The 24,926-nt window shown below is 40.1% G+C and overlaps 1 protein-coding gene across 1 annotated transcript in view; it reads right to left on the bottom strand.

The window, feature by feature from the left end:
• Abca3 (ATP binding cassette subfamily A member 3) overlaps positions 1-13,515 on the bottom strand; it is a 201,783-nt gene extending 188,268 nt beyond the window's left edge. Inside the window, exons 1-3 of the mRNA XM_071663978.1 lie at positions 8,103-13,515; positions 2,773-2,871; positions 561-703 (exon numbers count right to left, since the gene is read on the bottom strand). Coding sequence (XP_071520079.1) covers positions 561-703; positions 2,773-2,871; positions 8,103-8,135 — 275 coding nt within the window. The 5' untranslated portion in view covers positions 8,136-13,515. The remainder of the gene's footprint in view (positions 1-560; positions 704-2,772; positions 2,872-8,102) is intronic.
• Between the last annotated feature and the right edge of the window lie 11,411 nt (positions 13,516-24,926).

Below are 24,926 nucleotides of genomic sequence, written 5' to 3' on the forward strand. Positions count from 1 at the left end.
CTGGGTGCAAGGACAGCATTTCATGCTGGTTCATGTGAATGAAGACTACATGTATGCAAAGTGATAGATTGACAAATGGATTGAGAGACAGACAGAAAGTATCAGAATCTGTATAATAAAGTGAAAAAACAATGACTGAGTAGCCTCTTTATGGGCCAACCTATTAAAAGTTGAACACTTCAAATATTATCAAACCCGCATATGTGGGACAACATGGCTCTGAGCCACATAAACCCTTACCGTATGTCAAAGATTCAAATTTCACTCCTGCATTCCCATGATTGCAGTGTTCAAAAGCTATTGCATTCTTTCTGAATAATTGATTGTACTCCAGCAAAAAAAAAAAAAAAATGCTCTAATATATTCAGTGAAATTATGGAAATTGAAACATGTTAATGTTAAGCAGTAATACTATTATGTTGAAGAATATCTACAATATAATATGCCTTTTTTCAATTCAAAATAAAAATAATGTTTCATATAACATGATGTACTGAAGTGAACATTCAATCATGATCTGCATACACATGCAAAATTTTTTTAATCCATGAGCAACTTACGTTAAGTTTGATGGTAATTCTGAGATCTCAAATGGCTTGTAGTATGTGGGCTTTGGGAAAACCCCATACGGTGCTAGATCTCGAATTATAACAAGCAGGACACAGAACACCACAGGTAGCACAACTTCAATCACTGTCTGAATCTGTGGAAAAGTTATTGTCTTAGCTTTAAATTCTCAGCAATTATCAAGTGTTAATGGAATGTTTCTTTGTTTTTTTTATACCATTGCCATTTCCCGCATTAGAGAGGTAGCATGAAGAACAGAGGACTGAGCCTATGAGAGACTATCATCACTTGGCCCCCTTCTCTGTTCCTTCTTTTAGAAAATTAAAAACAAGAGGGGAGGAATTCCAGCCCCTACTCCCTCCCCTTTCAGTCACCTTCTACGACACGCAGGGAATATGTGGGGAGAATTCTTTCTCTCCTATCCCAGGGATAATTAATGGAATGGAATGGGACTATCTTAAACCTATCTTAGAGCTAGGATAGAAATGTCTCACAGCTTTACCTCAACTCATGTTCAATATCCCTGCAACTGTTGTTGGTTTGACCATATTAGACTTTATGTTTTCATTACAGTCTTTCAGTAATGACTAAGAAAGACTCTTTCATTTAGGAGAAAATTTATCACATTCAACTAGATCTATTTTTCAAGTTTCTTCCTATATCCTACTCATGTTATCATGAAACACTGGGTCTTGATAATCAAAACTTTTGATGCAGAGTTATGATTATAAGACAAAAAGTAAGCATTCAGAATCCATGAAGTTTTTAGATGGAACAGCGAAACTTTCACACACCCATAACCTATCATCTGTTTCTCATGCACCAGTATTCACTAGCAGATGACAAGTTACAGTGGGAAAGTCTAAATTAACAAGCACTTATACTTTGTGAGAAAACAAGCTAACAAAATTCTGTGTTGGACATAGCTATATATAGTGGAGAAATAGTCTAACATTCTAATCTTTCAGAGAAACACAGATCATCTCCACCTTGCCTGTAAAGTTTCATTCTGACAATTGAGTTTTTGAGTTTTGACCTAGAAAAAAAAGTGGAACGAGATTCTTCATAAGCTTTATATTGTAAAAGGAGAATCATAAATAAGAAACAACTTTCATAGACATCTGCTCTGCATGATAAAAAGCCTTATTTGTTTGTCTCACATATCTACTTCTAAACATATTTTGATATTGCAAAAGGGGATTTGGCATGAAATATTGGTGAACAACTAAAAAGTAGTGACTCTAATTTGCATACAGTACTTCTTCATACCTTCATACTATATACCATTGTATTTGAAGTGTCAATACCCTTGGTAACTTAATCTTTGAATTCTGCTGTGAAAGTGAAAATCAGAAATTAATTCCTATATGGGTTGTCAGGTGTATGGTGGAGATAACGTAAAAAATAAGTATGCCTCTAAAGTTTGGTCACTGCACCTAAAAAAGCAGTGAGGTACAAGAGAAGCTCCAGAAGAGGGAAACAAAAATAGTGGCAAAATTAGGAGAGCTGAGTTATAGGAAAGACTAAAGGTTTTACATTTGCTTACCTTGAATTACAGAAGAGTGAGGGATGACCTGATCACAACCTTAAGTTTTCAAAATTGGTCAATGACATGGATATGGAAGAGTTCTTCGTAAAATGTAGGGGCAGAGAAACCAGAGAATCTAACTAAAATTAAGCAAGAAACTTGTTAAAAAAGAAGTAAAAAAAAAAATAATTTTATATTTCAACAGTAATGGGTAAATGGAATTAAATGACTGGGAACATGGTTAATACATACAGCATACACAGATTTAAGAAGATATATGATAGTAAGAGAATGTCCAAGAGATGGAGACCAAATAGCTAAATAGGTAATTACACAAGTTATTTCCACACACACACACACAATATTGCTCATGAAAGTTGCAAATGACAGCTCACAGTGTTTCATATAATGTGCTCATACCAATATGGATGTCACATTGCCAAGGGAGGAAAACAAGTACGACTACTGTAGAGTACAGTATATCTTCACACCGAGATATATGATACACAAAGTACAGTACTGTACAGTACTTCTGTGCCCAATTTCTGTTCTGAAAGTAATACAGTAGCATGACATGGTGTTTGTGGTATATGGAGGTTAAAGTCACTCAAGACTATAATAAACAATCTGTACACTACATCCAACAAAATATTGTAAATTGATTCCCACGTGCATACCTTTTTCCGCCGTTGTAAGATCCAGTTCTTCCATAACAGAAGCCAAAATTTATGTAAGCCTATCCTCTCGTTTCCCATATTTCTCTTCCATACCCATCCCTGAAATTTCAGAAAAGCTATTATTAACATCTACATTCATAATACATACAAACTAGCAAAACTGTTTGAAATAAGACAAGTTTACGATTTCTAAAATACCAAAAAAGTATGGCACCTTTGAGAAAGATTTAACAAAATAAGTAAAAAGGTTTGATTACATGGACAGTAAGATTTAGATCCAAAATCATAACCTTTACAGGTGTAACAGGACATGAATGATATTTGGAGGAGATGGGTTAAGTAAAACACATTCATTTACTATTTCTTAACAAATGAATTCCTCAAATGATATGTAGAAGTGTCAGTTGTCAAGACTGAATACATTTACTTGGATATAACACAATTCTGTACTTGGTCATCACACTATCCTGTAAGTGATCAGATGTAAGACCACAATCATTTATAGAAAAAAATGTCCAGTATCAAATATAATCTTTTTAGGAGAAATGAATGTGTCAGGTGAAAACAGCCATGAAACAACACTGAAGCCAAGCGCCTAACCAGATGTAGCCTAGATGAACAGCTACATAAATTGGAATTATCCGGACTGTGACAAGTTTTCTTCTATTCCAAAAATAGCAGGACCAACTTAATAAAATAAATGATAAAATTTGCTTTTTACATGACTTTTGTAGCGTTTCATATGTAATATTGCATTTCAAATAAACATTACTCAGATCACATCCTAATAAAGACAATATGGATGCAAAACTGTCACAGTAAAAGCATATAAATTGGGAAGTTAAGAATGAGCTGTTTACATTACAGTGGAACTCACATCCGAGTAGTAAAATATTAAAAGTGTACGTGAATTGCTTGACTGTAGAACCACTCCAAACATGCCAAAAACATGTACCAATGAGAAGAATGTGCCTGGGGTCAAGACTAGAACGAGTACAATATTCCCTACAAGGTAGGCATAAATGCCTTGCAGACCTGAAATAGCCACAGTTCATTTAGTAAAGGAAGGTAAATGAACTGTACAATGAACTGAAAGGCAGGCCATAAACCCATAATATCATGAGACTTAGGAGATAAAAGAAAAAGATGAAGACCCATCAATGACAGAGAAAACCTGTCTCTGTTCACAAGCAAAATGCAATCAAGGACCACAAGTATAATCAGCCCACAAAGAGCAGAAGAGGGAATACACATGAATAGTTGAATGATGACTGAGGTATTAAAAATGCAACATGAATCATAGTTCAGTAATCCAAAAATTACCTTGGAGGCAGATGACCCAAACAAATTCTCCCTTAATATAACATTCCATTTCTATCTGTAACACAGAAACAGAATATATCAGTAACCACATCACACAATAAAAAAGTGACCAGGTGGTGCTTGAATTTGATTAAACGATTAATAAAAACATCTAAAAGAAGATCAAAGGGAAAACCATACTCCCATACTCAGAAAGGAGATACAACTATGGTAATTATACTGAGCTAAAACATATCTATGGGAGTATAAAAATGGAATTACACAGAATATAGAGTCTGTTACTAAAGGTTTTGTTGAATCTACAATAAGAATTTTATGACAAGGGAAACATGTGTAGGGGCTGGATAGAAAAGGTCTAAAAAAGAATAAGACATACTTCAACAATATATGTCAAACAGCTGAAGAACACTTGAAGATAATATGGAAAAGATACAGGCAACAAAACAAGCACTTGGTATTTGTGAGGTTTTAAGAGCAAGAAATAAGAAAAGCACAATATAATATTCTTGAGTAAATTACTTGACTTGTGTAAATGGCTTGCCAGAAGGATTGAATTATCTTTTAACATGTTTATAGATCATGCTAAAATCACTAAAAAAGTAAAGAATGACGAAGAATACAGCAAAGTGAGTTAGACATGCTCTAACGTTAGTCCGATGTATGACTGATGAGGTTCAACTTAATCAAATTCAAAGTACAGTGATAAAAATAAGAAATGTACATTAATCTATAAGTTAACAGAGTATGTAACTAGAGTGAAGAGTGCTTTGAAACTGGCAAAAAGGATTCATGAGAGGTCACAGTGGGAGACTCAGCAGGATGCTAGAAAGGATGTGAAGAAGTACTTCTATAGTTATAGATAAGACTGAAAAGAGACACTAAAGAGGATTTAAATAAGAAGTGTGTGGCAATATAGAGAGTTTATGAGATAGGGTCCTCTGGGTGCTCAGCTTCTACCAAATGCTGAACAATTAGGCAGTTGCAATAAGGCAAGTACATACAAAGTATACAGACTGATGTGCACAGAGGTACAACACAAAGCACAAAACATTCATGCACACTTGTGGGACTCTGGGGATAACACAGGGTCTTGCATATAACCATATCATTACATAAGAACTGTTAAGTAGGCACACTGTGTGATAGTTAATGTCATATGTGCATTTAAGTATACAAATGAAGAAATGTGAAGGAAAACATTCACGTAATAAATCATATCTAACTTGGATTGTCCATCTCCAGTGGAGAGTTCCCTTAGAAGAAACATGAATAACACTGCTCTAAAACATATGATTTCATGAAAGGCAACATAGATTGGTACCCATGAGATGGGAATTGTGTTGGAAAGGGACATAAGCTGCTATGAATATGTTCATGGTGGAAAAGAAAAACAAGGATGAATAAGATTACAACTCTTAAGCTTCTGCATGAAACTGACAATTGATGAGAGTGAAACTTTTTGTCACCAGGAAAGAAAAATTTACAAGAGGTCAAATCACAAAAATAAGCATGAAGCAAAAAAATATGCAGAAGTGCTTCTTCAGTCATCAAACAGTGGGTGAACAGAATAAGCACAGTGAGAAACTGTGACTGTAGACAATACAAAAATTCAGAAAGCAGTCTGAAAGTAAAGAAAGTTCTGATGATGATTGTACAAATAAGTATACCAATACATTACACACCAGCAACCATAACATTAAAAAAGCATGAATCACTAAATCACCACTAGTCACAACATACACACCACTGCAGAACTCCTTTCTGACCATACACATGCCACAGCACTATTCAGTAAAGACACAAGACATACTAAAGGATGACTTGCTACTAATTACAACACAACACAGTCATACAAAATGAAGTATCAACGGCCAAAATAGCGCAACGTGAGTCACAATAGACCACAACACAATACTGCACAATGATTCACTGTGGGCTACAACACTGCCCAACATTTCTCATGACTGGCCACAACATCACAGAATGACTTACAATTGATCACAACACAGTTTAACGTGATTCATTACTGGCCACAGCATGATACCACTGAATGGCTCTCCACTTGCCACAACACCAAAGAATGATTTATGACTGGTCACAACAAAGCATCTTAAGACTCATCATAATCAACAATATAATACCATAGAATGTCTCACCGCTGACAATAAAACACTAAATCATGATAGCTTTCTTCCATAATGGACTCTGGTGAATGACATAATTTCTTGGAGGCATACACTTAATAATCATTCTAGAATCAAGATGGATCTGTCAAACACACAGCATACATAAATCTAAAAGGCTGCATAATAACCGAGTGTTCAAGAAATGGGCCCCATGAGTGTTAAACTCCCTCTCCACAGAGTACAAATAGGTAATTCAAGAAAACATAATACATAAGACCTAAGGAAAGATGCATTAATGACAACCAAACAATATATTTCTGGGATAAGTAAAGAGTCATGTATGAAAATAATATAGTATAATACGTCAACTCTTATACATTAATGACAACCAAACAATATATTTCTGGGATAAGTAAAGAGTCATGTATGAAAATAATATAGTATAATACGTCAACTCTTAAGTACCACAACCTTTTAAGTCCAGAAGAAACTATTCAGAGACCGAACTGTCAAAGGAAGACTAAACAGACCAAAGAGAGGTGCTTTAAGCAGCAAGGGAAGTGGCATGCAAAGTGGGTAACAGGTCCCCTTAAATCAAAGGTAACTGGTGCATGCAATAGCAGGGCATGGGTATAGAGGGCATCAAATGACTTGCTACATAGTAAATCACTGATGAAATCAAACATGTACTATACTTGTGATTGGTATATAAGAATACAATATAGCATGTAACCAGTACAATGTTCCCAAAAGTAACTTTGTGCCTGGCATACTAAGCATCATATAACTGATACTGCAAGAGGCGATTGGTAGCATGGGGTGAAAACACCCTACTAGGTAATTGGAAATTCACAAGGAACAGGGTCTGGTGCACTATACGGCAGGGAATGTGTGCACAAGTCAGCAGTAACTGGTGTGGGTTCAAGCTTGCCTGATGCACCTACTACCAGCAATGAATGATGCATTTGGCAACACTAACTCATGCAACGGTAATGTGACTGATGCACCTGATAATAAGTGGATGATGCAGCAAGTAGTATTCAATAACGCAACTGGTAATAGTTATGAATGCCATTGGTTACGAGTGACAAATGCAACTCGTTACAAGTGACTTATGCATCTAGTAATAAATGGCTTATGTAACTGGTAACTGTAACTAATCAACAGGAAACAAGTTAATGACATCACTGGTAAGAGTGCCTAACACAACTGTAATGCAACTAATAACAAGTGACTTATGAAACTGGCAATAGTGACTGAGGTAAATGGTTAAAGTGACTGATGCAAATAGTACCAAGTGACAAATGCAAGTGACAAAGAATTGGATGCAACTTGGAACAGACTGATACACTAGTAAAAAGTGCATGATGCAACTGGTAACATGATTGATGCAAATGACATAAGGTGACAAACAACTGATAACAAATGACTAATGCAAATGTTATCATGTAACTGATGTAATTGATAACAAGCGACTGACATAAGTGGTAACAAATGACTGATGCAACTGGTAACATGAGATTGATAAGTGGTAACACCACGTAGTGCAACTTATAACAAAAGATTGATGCAAGTGGTATAAACCAGCTTAGCATTCTAAATCATTTGGTCCACATGAAAAATGTAACGATGAAGCGACGCCATTTATGACGCCAGCGTCTACACTTCACCAATCTCAATATGCAGTCGAAGTCACTACTTCAATCAGTTGCAGTAAACGTCTCCTTAAAGACAGCTCCATCAGTGTCACCAATGTCACCACGTCATCAGCGGTGTTCATATCATCAGTGCTGGACGCATTCAAACAGTCCATATCCTCACACAGGTGGACCATGTCACCATTGGTCCATAAACTAAGAAACTTCTATATCAATCACTCACCTGGCCCACCAGAGTCTCGGAGTGTATGACCATCCTGTCCTGTGACTGCCTGCGATCTTTTGGTGACGAGACACTTGGCAGCAAGTGTCCCTAGAACGCTGAAGGCGATGCTGAGGTTGGCTAAGAGTTTCGCAAGCAAAGGACCCAATCACAGATAAGACTAGTATCTCTCAAGAACCAATAGGAAAGAGGTTTCCTGGCCTTCACTGGTGCAAGACTAGAAAGTAGATTGTGGGGGATAACTTAATAATTCTGTGGTCATCACACGAACATAATGGCTCTGTATAGCCATGACGAATGAGTCTGAACAACCCTCAGGTACGATGGGCAGGTCGTCATACCCAAGGGTCGTAACGTCGGCCTCGATGGAATAAGAAAGCAAATGTATACGGTCTCATTACGCACAAACTGTGGTGGCTGTGTACCATAGGCAGGAGGGTGCGAGACCTGCACGGAATGGAACGAAATTAACTGATGCATTGTATGTAAAGAAACATGTTGCCGATGGGCTGAACCAGGGCATACGAAACAGACAAAGTAGTGTTAGGGAGGTGGCTATGGATGTGTGCAAATGAGGCCATTATTCTTTAGTTCCTGACGCTTCTTGGTTAGTGGGAGAAAGTAATGAAAGGGTAAGAGAGATGTGTGGTAATAAAAAGAGTGTGGATGAGAGAGCAGAAGAGGGTGTGCTGAAATGGTTTAGACATATGGAGAGAATGAGTGAGGAAAGATTGACAAAGAGGATATATGTGTCAGAGGTGGAAGGAACAAGGAGAAGCGGGAGACCAAACTGGAAGTGGAAGGATGGAGCGATTTTTTTTTTTTTTTTTTTTTTGAGCGATCGGGGCCTGAACATGCAGGAGGGTGAGAGGCGTGCAAGGAAGAGTGAATTGAAACGATGCAGTATATCGGAGTCGACGTGCTGTCAAAGGACTGAACCAGGGCATGTGAAATGTCTGGGGTAAACCACGGAAAGGTCTGTGGGGCCTGGATGTGGATAGGGAGTTGCGTTTTCGATGCATTACACATGACAGCTAGAGAGTGAGTGTAAACGGATGTGGCCTTTGTTGTGTTTTCCTGGCGCTACCTCGTTGAGGCAAAGGTGGCGATGCTGTTTCTCGCGGGGCGGGTTGGCGCCGAGAATGGAAGGCAAACGAGTATGAATATGTACATGTGTATATATGTATATGGCTGTGTATACGTATGTATATGTGTATATGTTGATATGTATATGTGGTCTCCATCAGGTAGTGCCGGTGTGGCCTCCATCAAGTGGTGCCGGTGTGGTCTCCATCAAGTGGTGCAGGTATGGCCTCCATCAAGTGGTGCAGGTGTGGTCTCCATCAAGTGGTGCAGATGTGGTCTCCATCAAGTGGTGCAGGTGTGGCCTCCATCAAGAGGTGCAGGTGTGGTCTCCATCAAGTGGTGCAGGTATGGCCTCCATCAAGTGGTGCAGGTATGGCCTCCATCAAGTGGTGCAGATGTGGTCTCCATCAAGTGGTGCAGGTAAGGCCTCCATCAAGTGGTGCAGGTGTGGTCTCCATCAAGTGGTGCAGGTGTGGTCTCCATCAAGTGGTGCAGGTGTGGTCTCCATCAAGTGGTGCAGGTATGGCCTCCATCAAGTGGTGCAGGTGTGGTCTCCATCAAGTGGTGCAGGTGTGGCCTCCATCAAGTGGTGCAGGTGTGGTCTCCATCAAGTGGTGCAGGTGTGGCCTCCATTAAGTGGTGCAGGTGTGGCCTCCATCAGGTGGTGCCGGTGTGGTCTCCATCAAGTGGTGCAGGTGTGGTCTCCATCAAGTGGTGCAGGTGTGGTCTCCATCAACTAGGGAGGAAGCGTCCCTTCAGGTCAGCTTTTGAGTAAATACCTCCTCCCACTGTATGGAGAGAGGTATGGTTGGGCTCCCACTGTATGGAGTCTACAGTGGTTGGGCTCCATCTCTTGAACTTTGTCGCCAAGTAACTTGTCAAACTTCCTTATGTCGTCCACATTCACAATTTCATCATTCAGTTTATTCCATTCCTCCAGAACTCTTACACCCTAAAAGTACTTTTTTTTAACATCTTTCTAATGAGTTTCCTGCTTAATTTCTAGTTATACTGTCTGGTTGTTCCTCGTATCGTTCAAGAAAAAAAGTTAGCTTAAGACGTTGGTAAACTAGTTCAAACACTTACGGTTGTGATCGGGTTATTCAGGTGTGTGTTTAATTACTATCTGAGGAGGTCTACATTCGTTTTGCCTAGTTTCTTAGCCTTGTATGTATGTACTACGTTTTTTACCATTGATACATACACACCTGAGCCAAAGCCAGGTGTGTGTGTGTGTGTGTGTGTGTGTGTGTGTGTGTGTGTGTGTGTGTGTGTGTGTTTAGGTCGTTGCCTGGCAACGAGATAAATATGAGTAGCATTCTTCATTATACATTGAACATGTTTGTCCACCTAGCAAGGTCAGCGTCATGAGAAATGTGATGAATACATGTACTGATCTGATACACTATTCGTCTGAGACAGTCTCTGCTCTCACTGCTAGTACACTGACACTGACTTCAAAAATCCCTAAGGACCTTTTGTCAAGATGGTACTTTACTGAAGCACATGACTGTTCACACTGGAGAGAAGCCATATCAATGTCCACAGTCCCAGAAGACCTCCCCAAGGATTCGTTTAGTAAGGCACGTGGACTTGTATGTTTGGACTGCCAAAAGACTTTCTCCCTGAGAAGTCATTTAATGTAGGACATGATTGTTCATGCAGGAGAGAAGCCATTTGCATGTTCGCTTTGCCACAATACCTTCTCCTGGGGAATAATCTAATGGAGCACATGACTATTCATACAGGAGATTACCTACATGAATATTCGGAGTATCGAAAGACCTTCGCCATAAGGATGGGTCTGTTGCAGCACATGACTATTCATATGGGAGAGAAGCCACATAAATGTTCACATTGACAAAAGGTCCCTTCCCAGGAGACTGATTTAGTGAGGGACATGACAACTCACACAGGAGAGAAGCCATACGGAAGTTTACAAAACCAAAACTTTTCCTCTCGAGAATGACTTAACTGCAGCACATATATGTTCATACGGGAGGGAAGCCAAACACATGTTCACAGTATCAGAAGTCCCTCTTCCAAGGTATTTCGGGGAATTACACGGTCAATCATACTAGTGAGAAGCCAAATGAATGCTCAAAATGTCCCCTCTGAGAAGGGTCACTTAGTGCAGCACACAGTTATATACACAGGAGAAAAGCAATATGAATATTTACACCGTCAAAAGACTTTTCCCATACAATGACAAAGGTAAGAAAATCTTGCACAGGAACGGAAGTACATGTGTCACGTATGATCAAGATTCTGGTTGACGCAGAAACACGGGAGTTTATGGGTAAACCAAGGCTACCCCCGTTATCAGTGAACTAGTGTTACCCCGTCATCAGTGAACCAGTGTTACCCTCGTCATCAGCGAACCCTGACCCTGATGCGTTTACCTAGGTATGCACCCTGACCCTGGTAAAGTTATTTCACATCATCCCAGCAAAGCGCACAATGAACAGCCTCCAGCGGCTCCAGCCAACACCGTTCAGCGATGGAACAAACAAGGTTGCCACACTGACGCTCTGGCACATCCACACAAAGCTAGGCTGGATAAGACGAACCTGTGGTTGATGTATTTCTGTTGGAAATAACGGTCGTCCACTGTGGTACTAGGTATTAATGCGAGTAGGTCAACAGGTCGACAGCATATAACACAGGACTTAACATATCCAATAATGCTGTTTACACCATCCATATGTAGCGTGATGTGCTAGTTTAAGGCAGTAGAATTGTAGAGGCCTTAGAAGCTGCTGAATCTGCCGTGTGTATATTCACCAGCGCCGTGGTGAACTGTCGTGAAAGTTATTGTCAATGTTCGATCTCACGTGCAGTGAGGGAGTGTACGGCTTCATACGAGGGTAGGTGGCACGTGGACGCTTGTCTTTACAACAAGTTTAGGTTCATTTTGGTACCAATCCGCTAATGAACACAGCAGATTGAAGACCACATACACCACGAGTGTGTCCAGGTCTTCCAGAGCCACTCTTCTTCTGAACATACTAGACAGAAGGGGAGATACATCATGTGTTCAGATCTTCCAGTACCGGGCTGTTACTACACACACACACACACACCAGTAGCATTAGATTATCACATCCACGTAATAAAAGTTTGGAAACTATATAAACATCAATAAACCTGGGCTTCCTCTCCTGGTTTCAACAGCGCCTCATACATCACTTTTTGGAGACATGATGATGGACACGAGTCTTTGTGCTTAAACCACAGGTTACCAGAGACCCCCTTCCTTCGAGGAAGCGAGTCAAAAGCTGTTCTGACTTCAAGACGAAGTCATTCGTAATCAATGGGAGCCATGTCAACCGAGCTGCACCCACAAGGAATACTGATCATTTTTTGTTAGAAAATCATTAAATACATAATCATTCACTATAAGAGACATATACTAAGGAATGAGAGAGAGAGAGAGAGAGAGAGAGAGAGAGAGAGAGAGAGAGAGAGAGAGAGAGAGAGAGAGAGAGAGAGAGAGAGGGGGGGTAAGGAATGGTAATGAAGGCAGAGGAATGGTAACGAGGGAAGACAAGAATGGTAATGAGGGCTAAACATAGTAATAAAGTGCCTTCCCCTGGTAAATCCCATGGGCTTGTTAGTGAGGACCGTGTCCCCGGACACACACACACACACACACACACCCTGGGGACACTCGAGCCGAAGCACAAGCTGTCGAATAGCTGGTCTTGTCAGAGCTACGGCGCTTTAACCCAGCGCAATGAGCGGAGCTGTGCGCAGTCTGCCCGCGCCGAAACTCGAACCCCAGTCGGTGAATTAAAATTCCGAAATGCTAACCACTTCCCCGACGAGAAACCCCGCCACACCCCAAAACCCGACTAACTGCGGGGAGACAATGTAACCACCGCCCTCTGACCTCGTGTAAAAAAAAAAAAAAAAAAAGGAGGAATGATAGGATAGAAACGGGAAGAAAGCTAAAACATATGATGATGATGAAGAAAAATGAGATGATAGGGAAGAGTAGGTGGTGGAAGATAAGGTGAACCGTCAGGCTGGGGCTGGTCGTGTTGACGGCAGGGGATGGTGGAGGCAACAGCAAGATGACATGGGATGATCAAGACACCTTCAGAGCCACATGATCGCTATGGCCGATGATACAGTGCCTTTAGGATGTGGTGTGAACCATGAGAGAAATAGCCCAGGGGGGTGTGCGACGTGACCAAACATGACACTGTTATGCCCGAGTCGTGTGTCAATGGCATGGCAACGAAAGTCGATCAGTCATCTGGTAATGCAACATAAATATTGGCGTGGTCATTCACGAGACGCCAAGTGGAGCGGGCTGCGAAAGTTATGACGGATCAATTGATCAACTTGACCCATATAGAGAGAGAGAGAGAGAGAGAGAGAGAGAGAGAGAGAGAGAGAGAGAGAGAGAGAGAGAGAGAGAGAGAGAGAGAATGAAAAATTGGCCCTGCAGCGAGAAATTGTGGTGTCAGACACCTTAAAAAAATGGATCAACACAGCTCGGTACCTGAGCCTATGTGTTCCAACACCATCATTATCAACAATCGGTTCTTACCGACATTCTTATTTTACAATCGGTTCTTACCGACATTCTTGTTTTACAATCGGTTCTTCCCGACATTCTTATTTTCTTTGCCCTCAAGCAACACCCAACCTTCCAACACCAACCCACACCCTAACTTCCATCACCAACCAACACCGCACCTCATCAACAAACCAAACCAACCAACCACAACCAAGAATACAGCAAAACACACACACACACACACTACCTGACGGGTCTGGTCTCAACGTTACAAATGCTTGAATGGAAACGGCAACACAACAGCAATTAGGCTGAACATGCAACTCCCCACAATATTCTAAGCTCAGGCAGCAACTTTTATGCAGCTGCTTAGTTGATGCCGACATTCCAGGCTCCAGCAATGGTGGATGCAACGCATGAAACAATGAACCATACGAATTCCATGTGTTTACCAGCTGATGTTATGACCTCACATATGGGTTTCCCGGAATTTCCAGCTGATGAGACACAAAGTCCATCAAAACCTTTAGCTGATGTTATATCACAAGCGTCTTCCACAACCTCCGGATGATGTTATGCCATCTTAAGAGGGTCTTCCAGAAGCCCCAGCTGATGTTATATCACATAAATGTCTACCAGAACCTCCAGATGATGTGATGACATCACAACAGGTTCTAATACACCTCCAGATGATGTTATGGCATCACAATAGGGTCAACCAGAACCTCCAGATGGTATTACGACGTCACAACAGGGTCTACCAAGTTGCCATTACGTATTTCCATAAGAGCAACATCCATACAGTTACAGCTATTTCCGCTCCTTAGACAGATCACGTGGTCCACTCCAAAAATTCTTACCACGCAACATACATACATGTCTTCCTCCCTTTGTATCTCCTTGATTCATTATGATGGGAAGTTAATTTCATTTTCTTAAATTCAAAACCTTTGTCTTAATACACCCAGGCAGAATGTTTCAGTGACGAAAAAAAAAAAAAAAAATCCACAGAACTTGATCCTCCGCCCACTGTCCGGGTGCTCGGCCTTGGAAACAGCCGACGATGTACGATGACTGACGTAACTCCCACCTCCAGGTTGATGGGTCATCACGCGCGGCACGCCTTCCGCCTAGGGGTCTGGGAATGTTTCTCTGTTTCGTAACTCTTCTCTCAGGTGTTACAGCAAGTCATTCACTGACACATATGAAAAACAGTCGTGAGGAATACTGAAACATTCATCAACCATGTTTTCTGGCTTTTCCATAAATGTAGTCAGGATAAATGCACCTAAAAAACTTTAATATTTTAGTACTCAATACTATATTTCATACCTTCAAGACTATTCTGTAGCTATATCATTATATTTGTAACCGCAAGAAAGTGTCTTAACAGTCTTGCGTACCTAAAAATACTTTCACAATGTTCATAACTGTAATATGTATTCTACCTTCACAAAATGTTCTGTAAATACCTACATCTACATAACACTGTCTTCACATGTACCGAGAGAATGGTAATTCTGGAATTAACATTCCGCATCCACAAAGCAATAATTACGTTGTAGACGATTGCCTGTGACGAGAAAGATATTTTGTACCAACGATACTACATCTTTTGTGATTAGGAATCTTGTTGACGCAAAACGAAATTCCGTACTTTCACATTTTGTGAACACTCACCAATATTGCATTCCTAATTCAACATACCCACACAATCGTGCGAAGTACTTTTGCATCGATTATTCCACATAAAGAACTATAAATTTTTACTTTCACTAAGAACAAAAGAAATCCAAAATATATATATATATATATATATATATATATATATATATATATATATATATATATATATATATATATATATGGAGAGAATGAGTGAGGAAAGATTGACCAAGAGGATATATGTGTCGGAGGTGGAGGGAACGAGGAGAAGAGGGAGACCAAATTGGAGGTGGAAAGATGGAGTGAAAAAGATTTTGTGTGATCGGGGCCTGAACATGCAGGAGGGTGTAAGGAGGGCAAGGAATAGAGTGAATTGGAGCGATGTGGTATACAGGGGTTGACGTGCTGTCAGTGGAGTGAATCAAGGCATGTGAGGCGTCTGGGGTGGACCATGGAAAGCTGTGTAGGTATGTATACACGTGTGTGGACATGTGTATGTACATGTGTATGGGGGGGGGGGGTTGGGCCATTTCTTTCGTCTGTTTCCTTGCGCTACCTCGCAGACGCGGGAGACAGCGACAAAGTATAAAAAAAAAATATATATATATATATATATATATATATATATATATATATATATATATATATATCTTTTTTTTTGCCGCTGTCTCCCGCGTTTGCGAGGTAGCGCAAGGATATATATATATATATATATATATATATATATATATATATATATATATATATATATATATATATATATATATATATATTGTGCACCCAGCAAAAGAAATCTGTATTTTTACAAGACTATTATGTACCCAATGTACCGAAAGAACACAACGGTGCAACAACCTTCCTGTTTTGTCTCTTCACTTGGAAGCATGATGTCCAGCATGTTGTGTTACTCACCTTTAAAGACACTCAACTGAGTAGTGTCCCTCATCTTTAAAGACATTCAGCGTATAGTGTCCCTCATCTTTACATACATGTAGTCTCCCTCATCTTAACGACACTTAAAGTGTAGAGTCCCTAATAGCTAAACACACAGTTTGTAGTGTCCCTCCCTAACCTTTCAAGACACTCAGTGTGTATTGTCCCTCACCTTTCAAGACAATAAGTGTTGTGGACCTCACCTTTGAGGACACTCAGGGTATAGTGCCCCACATCTTTAAAACGACGTTAATACAGTAAGTTAATACAGGAATATAATAACATGTTTTTGCAGGTAATACTATGAAGTGAAATAATAACAATAATAATAATAATAAAAATAATAATGTTTTACCGAATAAAAGCGCTTGAAAAGGGCTAGAAATACAATACGGAGCGCTACAAAGAAATTCAAACAGCAGCACTCCACTGTACTGGGTCCTAAAGAGGCTGGCTCTCTGTCATAGTGGAAGACGCGACAAACCAACATATTAGTCTAGCAAGGGAAGAAAGGCATATATATAATTCCAAGAGAAAAACTTGCAAACTTTTCATGTGACTAGAAAGGCGAAAGTAACGTTAGGCGTGGAATTATAGCGGCAGATTTACCAATATTGTTGTTAAACCTTACCTAGCGTAATGCTCTTAACTACTCTAAACTGGTAAAGCATTCCATACGTTAACGACCCTGTTGAGGAAAGAGTACTTCGCCACACTAGAGGTATAACATTGGCCCACGAGTTTGTATCTTACTACTACGAGAGAAATCAATGTAATACATGAAGAACAGGGCCGAATTGAGCTTGTAGCGGGACCCGACACAAACATTTTGTGCGAGGCTTGCAACACATCTACAACCACTTCTGTCTGAATAATTCCACAATGTTAATGTACTGCCCGTCTAGCAGCTAATCAATTTATGTTTGTAAAACGTTTATTTAAAGGAGCATAATAAGAAAGTCCTCGAACTTGTGATGACTTTTTAAATTTCCGTCTAACTCATAGCTTGAACTCTAAGTGCACCGTACTGATCACCCTCACATCTGATATTCATTTTTCTCTAAATGTGGGAGGGTCGGGACACGTGTCCTGGACGCCAGTGATCATGGGTACAACACCAGGGGTTGGGAGGGGAGGAGGAGATGGTGTCAAACGATCAGTCTTGAAACACACAGTAAAAAGGACTGATGAGATGCAGATGATAGGATGAGGCTATTCATGGCAGCGGTCTGTCATGAGCCCAGATGAGTTGGATGCCGTTGTAGTACCGAAGTTTCAACACGAGAATGAGCGAGTCTCAGTCGAAAGGTGACGGTGGAACATGGCACAAAAGCTTCACCTCCAACTGTCACACGAAATCAATTTGATACTATGCCGTGACGTGTGTTAACATCATTTTGCAAGTGATGGAACATTATAATTTCAATACTTATATGACACCAGTTACATTCAATCACGGAAATTCAAAACAAAAGAAACATGATCACAGCTAACACGTTTAACCTCAAGCAATGCCACTATATTCAAATTGGTTAGATTCAGCAGACACGATAATTGCCGTCCGCTGTTATGCGAATTCCTAAATCGTACACTCTTCAACATAAAGAAGTGAAGGAGAACTGCAAACAGGACTTTGCAGACTTTGATTTACATCCTGTGAGAGAGAATGCGAAAAAAATATTGATGATCAACAGCAGGGTAAATTCTTACTACTCTAAAAAGCCAATACAAGATATTTGTGTCGCGTCCAACGAACCTGGACACAAGCATATTCCAATAGCCAATAGTTCAACATGTTTATAACCTCAGGACACAAAAATTACAGATATCTAGTGGAAAGTTCTTCAATAAATCCTTGGCAGAGGCGTTAAAACAAGACAAATACAAGTCATGGACACTTTGATCATGACTATATGATAGATCTATCCATCCATAGTTCTGCAGGTATTCTAACATTTAATAATGATAATAATAAAAAATATGGTAATGGCAGGCGTGGGGTTGGCATTCCTGGAACATAAACACATACTGGGGTGGGTCCAACGGGAGCACGCAAGGCTCAGCACTGACATGACATCGTGGCCGTTTTCTGCATGCGTTTTCTTCCTATTTTTCAGAGCACTAACAAAACTGAAGACTGTAGTTCAATAATGATATCAGATTAATAAAACAAATTAATAAAGGTGTTGCAATGTGGAAATAAAGGTGGTTACCATGCGACCGTTTTCTGTGGGCTTTCTTCCTATTTTTCAACGCACTAACAATGGAGACTAATTAATAAGTTATTAATAAAGGAGTAAAACTACGGGAATAAATCAACCATAAAACTGTTAACTGATGCCCCAGAATGGAGGAAGCAGTTAAAACTAGAATATACTGTGGATGGGGTCCCATCTAATAATAGTGAATTCTATATTCTATATTCTCCTGAATTCTAAATTCTTGCCTCAGTGACTGGCTATTCCTCACTAATCTTGCTTTCAAAATATCAATACAATACACAACAGGAATCACACACTCTCAAATCTTTAAAAGTGCACTACGTACAGGCACTTACACTTTATAGGAATAGTGGTTCCAACAATGTTGTATGGTTGCGAGGCGTGGGCTATGGATAGAGATGTGCGCAGGAGGATGGATGTGCTGGAAATGAGATGTTTGAGGACAATGTGTGGTGTGAGGTGGTTTGATCGAGTAAGTAACGTAAGGGTAAGAGAGATGTGTGGAAATAAAAAGAGCGTGGTTGAGAGAGCAGAAGAGGGTGTTTTGAAATGGTTTGGGCACATGGAGAGAATGAGTGAGGAAAGATTGACCAAGAGGATATATGTGTCGGAGGTGGAGGGAACGAGGAGAAGAGGGAGACCAAATTGGAGGTGGAAAGATGGAGTGAAAAAGATTTTGTGTGATCGGGGCCTGAACATGCAGGAGGGTGAAAGGAGGGCAAGGAATAGAGTGAATTGGAGCGATGTGGTATACAGGGGTTAACGTGCTGTCAGTGGATTGAATCAAGGCATGTGAAGCGTCTGGGGTAAACCATAGAAGGCTGTGTAGGTATGTATATTTGATATATATATATATATATATATATATATATATATATATATATATATATATATATATATATATACATATATATATATATATTGGAAAGGATCACAGTTTTGCGCGTGATCAAGATATTCCTATGAGTCCACGGGGAAAATGAAACACGAAAAGTTCCCAAGTGCACTTTCGTGTAATAATCACATCATCAGGAGACACAAGAGAGAAATATAACAGTCAGTTGACATACATTGAAGAGACGAAGCTCGGACGCCATTTGGTAAACATGTGATTGTCCAAAACATATATACATCCTTCAACAAAATTACCGGTCAACTCACACTGACAACCCAGCTCTGCTAACCTCCACTTAACTAAATTCGTTCCCTCGTCTCTCGCTACGCCTGATATTGTCACAATTGCTTCTCTCAGCTCAAGTATCGGATAGGATTTCCCAGTAAAGCGGCCCAGTAAGGCGGACGTAACCTACAGAGTTTAAATGGTTTTTAAATGCCATTTTCCTTCCTAAATCTCTTTTTAAAACTCATCACAACTTTCCAAGCTCATCCACCGCTCATCTATGATCTACTTTGGCAGTCCCGTTGTAGGAAAACGGGTCATTCTGCCTCCAAAGACCTGAACGTCTTGGTCAAATGTCCAACATTCTTCTCCTCCCATCAATTACTTACACAATGGATGGGTTCGTCCTCGAGAGGAGTACAGTATCCACATCTCGGGAGGTTGTTATCGCTCTACATCCATCCCCGACGTGCCCAACCTACAGCTATCCCATTCAGTCAGTTCTCCCAATCAGTCCTCAAAATCTCAACCCCTCCTCCACATGGCGCTATCAGACTCTCTCTCTCTCTCTCTCTCTCTCTCTAGACGTTTCTTTGGCCTTCTACTTCCTGGAGCTGGAAGTATGACTGGTTCTCCCATTAGCTGGGCCACGTAATGCGTGTGTGGAGCCACTGTGTCATAATTAACAGTGTGCCCGTTGGCTGCTACAAGACAGACAGTCCGGGGTAAGCCATGGAAAGGTCTGTGGGGCATGGATGTTTGGTAGGGAGCTGTGGTTTCGGCGCATTACACATGTCAGCTAGAGAACGGATGTGAGCAGATGTGGCCTTTCTTCGTCTGCTCCTGGCGCTACCTCGCTAACGCGGGAAAAGGCGACCAAGAGAGAGAGAGAGAGAGAGAGAGAGAGAGAGAGAGAGAGAGAGAGAGAGAGAGAGAGAGAGAGAGAGAGTATATACATATATGAAAGCACGGCCTGTCCTCCACCACCACCAGCACAGTTATCATGTGACTCAGCGGCTTGCTGGGTATTGCGTGGCTTAGCTAACGGCAGTAAGAAGAAAAAAAAAATAATAATAATAATAAAAGTGAAAAATGTGGAAATTAATTAGAGCTCCCCAGGTGTTTACAAGCCTGACTCCTACAGGTGGAAAGGTTACACGAGGAGGGAAAGAGAAGAGTTCGACAGCTTTGCTGTTCGAGGATAAGAGGGTATCGTAACGGTCAATCTCGTGTGGTCGGTCTCCAAACAGGAACTATGGGAAGCAGCGGCCAGTTGCGAGCCGCACGCCCAAGTTTAGTGGATAAAAAACACGAATACAGCTCATGAAAGCAGTGGCCGAAATAATACCTGTAGAACAGAAGACTTTAACGAAACAGAGACAGACTTTGGAACTCTTTACCTTCTCATGTCATTTCAAAAGTCATTTCGACATCCTTAAAAACTCTTACACTGTTCTTATTTGTTCCTTCTCTCTTCTGTTCTTTTCAATTTCAAGTCTACTTCGGAACCAAGCCTAGATCAGGGCTTCTCTCCATGACTGACACCTTTGGCACACACACACACACACAAAGGGGTAACACAAACATAACTTTCAAGTTTCTAAACCAGTCAGATGGGGTCGACAATAAACAGTCTCTCGAGAGATGAAAATATTGAGAAACGGGAGGGCCAAATTACTTACTCGGCTAGGAACGCGTTAGAAGAGATGGAAAGAAGTATTCTCTGGTATCAGAGTGGGGGATGAATGGAATAACCTAGGAGGTGTAAGTGTGAATGACAACTCACAACAGTTCAAAATGTTGTATGATAAAAGTCAACAGACGGAAAACTAGCAGAACCCTCCCCGAACTGCAAAAACAGACACATACATACATAATTCATATATATATATATATATATATATATATATATATATATATATATATATCATACTGCAAGGAATGGGAGGGAGTGGGAAGTAAGAGCTCCCCCCACTGTAATATTTCATAAACAAGCAACAGAGAAACAGGCCAACTGAAGATAAATAAGTATATATCACACTTCAAGGAATGGGGGTGGGAGGTTAAAAAAAAAAAAAAATCCCCTCTTACTGTACTATAACTTTCAAAAACAAAGGCCAGGCGGGGATATTTCCTCCAAGGACCAGTCCACGATCAACCGGGAAACAGCACATCGAAAACAAATCATGTCTACTATATGAAGAGAGAAAACTAATATATATTTAGCAAGAAAGAAAGGGGGGGGGGCGGGGGGGTTGGAATACCTTGTCGCAGCCTCTCACCAAAGGCTGTAGATGTTGTTTGTTGGGTTTAACCACCAGCAACCTACGAGCAGGCAGAGGCCAACGCCTGCATGTCTTGCATGCATGACGGCAGGGCTGCCAACCACACGTACATGATACAGACAATTTGATATCCACGGGGAACACCCACTGTAGTCACTGTACCTAACTCCGCAGAGAAGGTGCCTCCATGGCGAAAACCAAGTACAGCTGCGCTATATACTTAGTACGGACCGTGTGCAGTGGAAATACTCTCAGAGCTACGCAGAATATACGCACACACACACACACACACACACACACGGACAACTCACGAAGGATTCGGTCATGATGCAGCATGACAGTCATGGAGGGTTTCCCGTACGCGAGAGCGGTTCGGTTTTCGGAGCACCATGACATGCGATTTCCAACATCACGACTCAAGCGCATTCACAAAAAGCCTTTTAAAGGTCAGTCCCTGCCACTCAAGTTAATGGAAGGGGGTCAAGTTACACGACATTTACATCATGACGTCGCTATCCTCCAGTGGGTCAAGGCCATGTTCTTTGCAAGTGATTGTCCTTACAAGAGTAACAAAACACTGAAAAATATTTACACGAGTAACAAAACATTGGAAAACATTTACAGGAGTAACAAAACAATGAAAAATACTTACACAAGTAACAAAACACTGAAAAATATTTACACGAGTAACAAAACATTGAAAAACATTTACAGGAGTAACAAAACAATGAAAAATACTTACACAAGTAACAAAACACTGAAAAATATTTACACGAGTAACAAAACATTGAAAAACATTTACAGGAGTAACAAAACACTGAAAAATACTTACACAAGTAACAAAACACTGAAAAATATTTACACGAGTAACAAAACATTGAAAAATATTTACAGGAGTAACAAAACAATGAAAAATACTTACACGAGTAACAAAACACTGAAAAATATTTACACAAGTAACAAAACATTGAAAAATATTTACAGGAGTAACAAAACAATGAAAAATACTTATACGAGTAACAAAACATTGAAAACGTGAAGTTAATCAAGTAAACTAAGGGGTAGGTTAACATATACGTTCACTTAAAATAACATACCCGAGGGACACTTCTCGAGGAGTTTTCTTCAACACATCTAAGGCTCAAGTTTCACGTTAGGACAAAGACCGACTGAACCAAGTCTGAAGTTAACGTATGCATGGTCCAAGTTAAGACACTCAAGACCTAAGTTAACATATCCAAGGCTCAGATTAACGTACCCAGGGCCCAAGTCAACGACCCCAAGGTCCGTGTGAATGTTTCTTATAAGTTTAGACAGTAATACTCAGGCAGGAGTTAAGCTGACGTTTTCCATGAATGAATTCAACAAACTCGGTGAATGACCCCAGTGTCAACAAAGGGTATAATGAAACCGTCTCCCAAATTAAAATGTGTTTACCAAGGGACGTAAGAAAAAGGGCGACTTTCCGGAGAGAGAGAGAGAGAGAGAGAGAGAGAGAGAGAGTGGAAGGCAGCCAAAAGAGTTTGCAATAATACTGGTAGCTGAGTCCAAACCCTGCTGTTCAATTCAGGCTGGAAAAAGGGGAAAAAAAAATCTTTTGGTAGCCATTAATCTGCTTCATGGCCATGAACTCCATTATTAAAAAAATTCTAAGGACAATGGCACCAACAATGTAATGCAGTTCAAGTTCACGACTAACATAATTTGCGTCTCCTTAGTTACATGAAACGCTGACAGGATTTTCTTTTTTGATCATTTTTACCACTTTTACCTCGTTGATTTAGCGTTTCAGACGTTTTCTGCTATCGCAAACTGCCTCGAAAAGCCTTAATGGTCAGTTGCTGTTAGAATTCCTTTGTATTACAGACAATTACTGAAACATCATAACACCAACGAAGCACTTAAGAACACTTTCAAGAACGGGAAAGCACTTGCAATATATATATATATATATATATATATATATATATATATATATATATATATATATATATATATTATATATATTGGAGCATTGATAATAATAATAATAAAGTAGGATTACGAAATACGAAGGACAAAGAAGATAGCGTACTGGAAAAGGAAGGTGAAGCACTCCTTCCATCTTCCACAGTCGTTACACAGTTCCCGGGCTCTCACCATGTTCTAGCTATTCTCCTCTACAAGATGTTGGATTGTTCTTTTTTTACTCAGTTCTTGGTCTTTCATCAGGTCTCACTTACCTTCTTAACTGTTATGTGGAGACCTCAATTTGCGGCACTCTTCTATGGCCATATTACCCATTCTACTCTGGACCCAAAATCTAATTTCTCAATTCTGTTCCTTCTTAATCCTGTCTTATAGTTTAAGTGCTCTCAATTTTGCTCTATATAACTTCATGTTCACCTGTCGCTGGGTACTTCTCACTCATCCAAAAGAAACATTTTCAAAACAATTTTATCATACCAAACTTAACCTTACGAGGAATATCTTCATCTTTCAATATCAGTTATAATGTATCCCCATCATAACTGAATGTTCATTCTAAGATTCATTTCAGGATCAGTGCTGGTCTGCTGCACTAATCATGTTCATGTAACAAAGTCGTCAACTTTCATTTCCAGATTTAGCGACGGTGATGAAAGCCTAATCCATGTGTTCTATTCACTGTTACGAGTTAGATCTTCCAATAAACCAAGCATAACTGCTGCATGACCTGATGCATTTTGTATAACCTCTGGTACTAACAACCTGTGCAACATTATCGGCATGGGCTTCATATCTTTCTCTCATGTTAGCTAAAACGTTCATGCACAAGATAAATAAAATGTTAGCTAAAACGTTCATGCACAAAATAAATAACTGGTGACGGTGTACTGCCCTGTCTAACACCTGTGCCGAGCTCAAACATCCTCTGAAATTCTGTCTGTAACCCAGTATATGAACACTGAAAAGTGCTCTTGATAATATCAAATATTTCTTTCAAACACATTCCTTCAAGATCTC

This window comes from Panulirus ornatus, chromosome 8, assembly GCF_036320965.1.
Source record: "Panulirus ornatus isolate Po-2019 chromosome 8, ASM3632096v1, whole genome shotgun sequence".
Lineage (NCBI taxonomy): Eukaryota > Metazoa > Arthropoda > Malacostraca > Decapoda > Palinuridae > Panulirus > Panulirus ornatus.